Genomic DNA, 7,479 nt, shown 5'->3' with positions numbered 1-7,479 from the left:
GCAGGGCAGGGGATGATTTTTTTTTTTCTTTCTTGTGATTAATTGCAAGGCTTGAGGTGACAGGAGACATAATGAAATTCATAAATGCCAAAGGCCGTCCCTAGTCACATTCCTGGCTGTTGGTTTAAGTTAGAAACTGACAGAAGTGTGAACAAATCAAGGTTGCCCTGATAGCCTTTCAGTCACAGGGAAGAAAAAGTAACTGACAATGAGAAACCACTGGAGGTGCTTTAATGGGTATAAATTCTCAAGAAAGAGTCATATTTTACACTGATTCAGATCCTTAGATACATACATGACTTACAAACAGATGTATTCTGCCCCCACGGCAGTCTGAGGGATTCCAGTCCCTTTTCACAAAAGAAGAAATTGGCATGAGCTATTCAAGCAACTTGCCAAAGAAAAAGCCATGGCAAAGCCTGCAACAGAACTTGGAGCTACTTGTCCCGTGTGTTCACTCATGACTGGCTCTGCTCCACTTGTTATAAATTTTAAAAATCAACTCCCCGATCTGGAAAACAAAATTTGCAACATTGCAGTTGAACAAGCAGCATAACAACTAATCTAACACTTTCCAGGGACTCTCACTTAAGCTTGGAAATAAGCTCTATTGCTTCCCCACATCCAGGTTTGAATTACTGCTTCACCAGTCCTGCTTTCTAGCCCATGAAAGTGCAGAACATGTCATGTCTCAGTATATATTGACCAGATACTGATGCGGTGATCTTTTGAGCCAGCTGCTAGCACTCTCTCACTTGGGTTTCTGTGATCTGAGAAGGACACACAATGGACAGTTGCCGTGTGGTAGTCCAGCACTGCTAAGGGCTTCATTTTTTTCCATCCGAAGATCCTGACACGATGATCCCATCCTGCTGTTGCTAAGATCTTCTTGTCTGAACGGATGGTAATATCAGATATGCCGGAGTTGACAAGTTTGTGTATTTTGTGAACCTGAGTGAGAAAGTTGCTTTAAAAAATTTGATATCCTCTATAAACAAAAGAAAAAGTAACCTTTAGGGATTTCAGAAGCTACAATACCCACCCATAAACACTGGTGCCAGGCAGGTAGTGCATAGCTTTTCATCACGTGGTGGATGATGTCCCAGTGAGAACAATTATAGACAAGAGGTGGAAAAGCCCTTGCCCTGAGCCCATCTCCAGCACCAGTCTCTCTTTTCTTTTTCTTTTTCTTTTTTTCTTTTAAAGCATCTCTTTTATGTTTTAACTCATATTGCATTTAAAACTATTTATATTTTATCACAGTTGAAATTCTGAGTCAAGGGTTTGAGTTTGAGATTTGGACTACACATCTTTGTCCTACTAGCTATTCTTGTATGTGCTGCAAAGTTCAAAGCTATGGCTGTATATTTTCCCACTTCTGCACTATTCCCATGCTGATACTCTAATCTAGTGTTTAACTACTAAATTGCTACTTACTTCTACTACTGTGGCCCCTCACAAAAACCCCAAGAAGCTGTGGTAGCACTCACCACAGTCCTGAGAAAGGAATGCTTCCAGGAATTAGGTTACGGTGTCAGGAAATCTGTATTTCAAGTACTCCTTCCCAAGAGACTTCTATTTACACCAAATTCCAGGAAGGGGATTAGGAACAAGTTATTGATTTCAATCTTGGAAGCCTTTTCTTACTGCTTGGCGACTACTGGGGCACAAACTTCTGAGGGGTATGACTAAATTGAAAGGCATTTAGCATCCTTCTTGAGGCACTAGGACTGCATGCTTAGCCCTCAGAAAGAAAATTTTCATTTCAGAGTCTGGAACTTCCTCTGAAGTACAAGGAAAACAGACTCAGTATTAACACACTTCTGCTAGTCTCACCTCAGGTAACTTGTGTTAGTCAGCAGTCCATCTCTGAAACACATGCAGTATATGCATCATAGTGTATGTGTGTGTTGAAATAATAGCATAGCTTTGTCACAATGCAGAAAAGCCTTCTGAGTGTACTCTGATCTTTGCATGCAGTTATCTTTATGCATAATTCAAGCTTACAGTTGGAAATGACATGTTAATGCTTCCTTGTACCTAAAACCTACCACATAGCTATCTGGTACCAAAGCTTAATTCAGTGCATGTGTTTGTTTTAATACACTACATGCTGTTTACTGTTTTCCTCTGGAGGGAAGGGGTTGAAAAGCACATTACATCTGAGTAATTTTCCTCCAAGAAGGACATTGCATGACACATAATCAGTACATGTTTTTTGTGAATATATTGGTTGCAGATCACATTAAGTATAATATTGGATCTAGAAAACTAAAACCTGTGGAAAGCTAGTCAAAGTTTGTTTCGGATACAGTTGAGCACATCTTGGAATCTTACAGGAACAAAGCTGTAAGTAGTTATTTTTTCAGCTAAGTATCTAGCGCTTCACTCAAGCAGCAATATATCTAAAAGATGTGCAAATTCGATGAGAAAAAAGGGTAACTGAAACTTGGTATGTGCTTCTTGCATCTTCCATACATTCCTATTTTAAACAGGCCCTGAAGAAGGTGTCTACACCCAATTCAGAACAGAGGCTAGCAAGTGTTTCTAAAGCCTGATCAGCAGTAGGAGGCTGTATGTAGCCTCTCTGTGGGGTTACAAGAAGTTCTGTAAAATCTGTGCTTTTTGCTGGTACGTATTTTATTCCCAACTCCCCAGTTATGCTAATGTAGCATGGCTTCAGTGGGACTTTTGTTGGCATATGTATACTGGCAAGGGGAGGATTTGTTACTGACATCACTAGCCTGGCAAAAGTAAGATGGGCCTTGCTCTGTAACTGAGGTTATTAGCTAATGGCTATAACCAGTCCTGGGTGTAGTGTTTCCCATCATTACTGTCAGTTACGTGGGCAAGATCCATACAGCAAAATCAAGACAACTGGGAGGAACTGCATGTCATCAGCAAGCTGCAGCTTGAAAATGAAGCCTATAATGGTAATGCCTTTTGGCTACAGAACATGAGGGAACAGTGGGCATTTGTGCATGATACACAAATACTGGAGGTGAGAAAGGAAAACAAAACAAAGTAGAACTACTTGCTCAAGGTATGCATAGCCAGGTGAAATCCTGTTGCAAGGATTTCGGCTATCCAGTCACTTATGGGCAACTATTATAAACTTATGCATATACCAATGTATTTTAAACAACTTAGAAAAGAAAGGGAAAAGCTGAGGTGAGCTGCTTTCAGCCAGTCACGGCCAGGACAACTGCATTCACTAGCAAACACGTTAATAAACTTTGACATGCTGAGGCCAACAGATATCTACCTCTCCTTCCTTTCTGAACACATGGCATCTATGACTATTTTTTTTCTAATCTCCCTTTCCTACACTCCAAATCATGTCTTTAAGCCCTATTCTTAAATAGAGAAATAGCCAATATGGTAGTGACAGCAACCTGAGCTTCAGATTTTGAGAAACCTTAGCACACCAACCAAAGAAACTTGTGTGCTTATTTACATTACAGCTTATAGATTTTTTTTTTCTTGTCATATGAAGTAAGGAGCTTCTGCGATTATCACATTTCTCAACTCTGCTTTGTTTAGTCACCTGCAGAAGCTGTTTACCTCGTATGTTCTTCTGCCACAAACATCATCACTTAATTATACTATCTCATCCAAATCAGAAGGCTCATAACCAATCCAGTCATTTGCTGACAGTGATGATTTCAGCAACTTTCTGGTAGAAGACAATACACCAAACTTCCCCATAGGGATAAACTATGAAGTTACCTTCATCATCTATTCATTGACACACTGGAACATTGCCACTTAAAACAGAGCTGAAGTACCATCATTGCGTCATTATTTCTCCAACAGCAGATAGCTATGCACCACGTTTACTTATTAAAACCTTTTAGAATAAAAATAACGTGCCACTGAGTGGCTTTCCAATGTCTACCATTACCTCAGGTACCTGGAATGTCAGAAAAAAAATCCCCATCTGGTTTATATTATTAATGCAATTGTGGAAAAAAACTTAATCTATGTCCTTGACAATTTCTAGTGCTCGTATAAGAGATGCATTTTATTACAGAATTCACACTATCTGTGAAGCACAGAAACAATACTTATGGTTTACAATACTTGGCATTTAAATTTCTTTTGAGAAAAGTTACTATCTCTCAGTGCAATGTGCTGAAGCTGTAATTAACCCTGCATCTCCTGGGCATGCGAACACTCTGTGGAAAACAATACCTGGAATACTTCAGGTGAACAACTCAAGGGTTTATTTTGCTCATGAGTCATACCTGTAGCCTGTATTACAGTTAACTTATAACTGAAATGTGCGGTGGAGAACAATATTTTCTTTATCAGATTATCATGAATTTAGGAAAAAGCAAAGCTATAGTGAATATGAAGGAATAGCCGCCTATCCAACACAAAGCATTTGAAACTGTAGGAAACTTGTCATGATGTCAGATTTCTTGCACCTTGAACTTAGAAAACTAGTCTCAATACCAAGTTTCTTACTGAAACTTTTCTGCTTACCTTTCCCTCCGCTTCCCTGTGCTAAGGACTCTATCTCCAGGTATAGGCATGTGCAGTGACAGGAAGAACCAACTGAAGGCTGTCACCGGGGGGAGCAAAACAAAACCAGGACAACTCTGTACCTGACTTGTTAAACACGTCTTTATCACATGCACTTAGAACTCCTTCACTACTTATTCAGAGTCTAGAGGACGTCTTTTACCTTGTGTCTTATTGATCAGTAAAGTACAGGCTTTTGCCTCAGGATCTGGTGAGCACTGTTTCCTCTCAACTTCATGTCATACAGCTGGATTTATGCTGTATGCACTGGGGTCCTAGTGCCCTACCTATCTGTACATGCTAATTCTGTGGTGATGCCTAATAAATGGTGTGTCTTCACAGCATCCCTGCGTGTTAAGTCACTGTTAAATGTCCAAGCACGTTTTTCTTCCTCTAACTCCTTTCAGAAACAGCATTAACTCACTACACTACTTAAAAGATCTCCACAAAAGCTGCAAGCTGGAATAGCAGTTATTGTTCTTCCATGAATTGGCATATCTAGCAGCTATCTTCTCGAGGATGCTATGGGAGTAGACGGGCTGGTTAAGGTCCTCTTCTTTGTGCGTTCAGGGGCCACCTGCCGTATTAAAAAAGGCTGTAGTACTCAGCAGTGAAGAAGCTATGTAGGGCCCATGTTCACTTGCATGAGCTTTTATTTACATACTTCATTTCCACACCTAGTTAAAACCTACTTAACCCCTTGGCACTGTTGGAACACTTGCTAAAGTTGTCTAGATTAAGCAATATTTATTGCCATTCACCAGGGTAGACTGAACTGGTGATTATAAGATCTCCTCCTAAACCAGCCATTTCAGGTATGTGCAGCTCAGACACAAACTGATACATCTAATTAACTTATTTTTCCCTATCTCAGACTAGGGCTCTCAAAGATGTCAAAGGAAGCTGGCTGCCTAAACCACACTTCCTCTTGGTGGTAGCTGGGCATCTGAATCACTCCTACTCTTTTCGTTTGTGAAGTATTTCATGGAATAGTTCTGCCTTTCTTACAGTGGAAGGAAAGCTTTATCCATTCAAGCAGAACCTTTGGAAAAGCAATCCTTTGTTTCTCATTTTTATAACTCATTTATAATGTTTAGTACATTCCGAGGGCTGGATATTACTAACATGATAAATGAAGATATAGAGGGAATGGCTTGAGTAATGCTAGGCCTGTGTGCCTGTTGCAACTTTGGTAAAACCAGAAACATGTGAGAGAAGTTTTTTTTTTTTTTTTTAAATCCTCACCATCTTTCGCTAAGCCTAGTCACATAGCACAGTGATAATCTGTGATTAATTAGCTAGAGATCTGCAACAACTCCTCTTCATGACTAAATATTTTTTTTAGTCCATCAAACTGTTAGTGCAAAGTGGGATAAATGACACTAGAAGGCCAATGATCCTGACCTGGAGGTTCTGTTGCTCATTGAGGCTCCAGATGCTAAGCACCTTTTCAGATGAGCCTGAGATCCCCTTGGCCTTCTCTGAGTCAAAGTCAAGGCTCATCACTGGCTCCTGATGGCAAACAAGTTGGCTCAACGCTTTTCCCATTGACAGATTCCAAAGGATCACTGATCCATCTTCATAGCCAGCCAGAAGCCAAGGTTGAGAACCAGAGTCCAACTGATCAAGAAACATAAAAAGTAAAGAGTTTGTTAGGAAAATTCTCATCCACAATTAGGTTTCAATCCAGGCATCAGAAAAAATAATGAAAATGTTGACTGGCATAGAAGTGAAAAGTTAGAAGTCTGAAACAATGCAACCATTAAAGACAAATTTTGATATTCCATCCACATTTATAAAAAAAAATTATTATGTAACTGTTGACACTTTTTAAATATATGTTTTATATATATATATAAAAACATTTTATTTATATATATATATATATATATATAAAAAATCAGAGAGAAAGAGAAAGAGGAGATTAATATATAAAAATACTTTACTCTCTGAAAATCCAAATTATCATCCTCAACATCACCTGAACAAAATTCTTGTGCCTGAAGTCTGGAGTCTTCAGAAGCTCTACTTCATGGCCTACAGTTGTGCTCCTTAAAAATATTACTTAGAGCAACTGAGGTACAATCATGCTATACAAAACTGTATGGATATTGAAAGAAGTCCCATGCACAAAGATTCTAGTTTCACTTTGCCAAGTGTGGGGTTATACATACAGAGCATTTACCCAAGTACCTGGCAGTGCTTAAAGAAAGATAGACACTGAACCTCTCTTAGAAGCTCTGAGTGAGTTACCAAGGGGTTAACGGGTGCCTGAGTCCTACTGTAACCAATTGAGAGCTATTTTGATTAACGATGTCACAGGCCAAAGGGCATGGCACCCTGGGCAGACACCTAATTTATTTAAGCCTCTGAAATAACTCAGAGAAGGGAACATTACTGGATTACATGTCACACTTAAGGAAAATATTCATCATTGCTCCAGCCAAAAGACTAATGACCCTGTAAGCAGTAACTGGTTATGTGAGTGAAGATGCAAATCCCTAATGAAAAGCAACTAAGAAACTGGCATCTGTTAATGCCAGTTATGTCTTTAATAGGAGAAAAGCCACCAAAAGCAATCTGGGGATTATGGCTACCTCATACAGGGACATCTCACCCTAATAATGCATCCATTAGGTTATTCAGTTCTTCTTGAACACCATCTGATCCTACAGGATTCCTTTGTTTTGTATTCAGTTCAAAAGAAAGTTAAAGGAAGTTTATTAAGAATTAATTTTTACTGGCAGCATATTATTGAAAGAGGTTCTTTCGAACTGACTGTCTGTCAATGATGCAAACCTGCACTGGCCAAAGACTCACAATCTCTATTAATGGTCCAGACTATTCTCACACTGGTTATTATTTGTTCTAGGGGGAATTAAACTAACAAGAGATGGGTGGTCTAGGTAATAAGACTGCTGAGTAAAAGCCTCATGTTCTTTCTTGGATTTA

The 7,479-nt window shown here is 39.3% G+C and overlaps 1 protein-coding gene across 3 annotated transcripts in view; it reads right to left on the bottom strand.

Annotated features, from left to right (window-relative positions):
* Window positions 1-214: 214 nt before the first annotated feature.
* The window catches only part of GNB1L (G protein subunit beta 1 like), a 43,378-nt gene continuing 36,113 nt past the window's right edge, over window positions 215-7,479 (bottom strand). For all 3 annotated transcript variants that reach the window (XM_026106887.2, XM_026106886.2, XM_026106885.2), the window contains exons 6-7: window positions 5,932-6,147; window positions 215-951 (exon numbers count right to left, since the gene is read on the bottom strand). In XM_026106887.2, coding sequence (XP_025962672.2) covers window positions 685-951; window positions 5,932-6,147 — 483 coding nt within the window. In that variant the 3' untranslated portion in view covers window positions 215-684. The remainder of the gene's footprint in view (window positions 952-5,931; window positions 6,148-7,479) is intronic.

This window comes from Dromaius novaehollandiae, chromosome 17, assembly GCF_036370855.1.
Source record: "Dromaius novaehollandiae isolate bDroNov1 chromosome 17, bDroNov1.hap1, whole genome shotgun sequence".
NCBI classification, from domain to species: domain Eukaryota; kingdom Metazoa; phylum Chordata; class Aves; order Casuariiformes; family Dromaiidae; genus Dromaius; species Dromaius novaehollandiae.
Note: the sequence above shows the minus strand (reverse complement) of the source record. Positions and strands in the feature narration are given on the sequence as shown.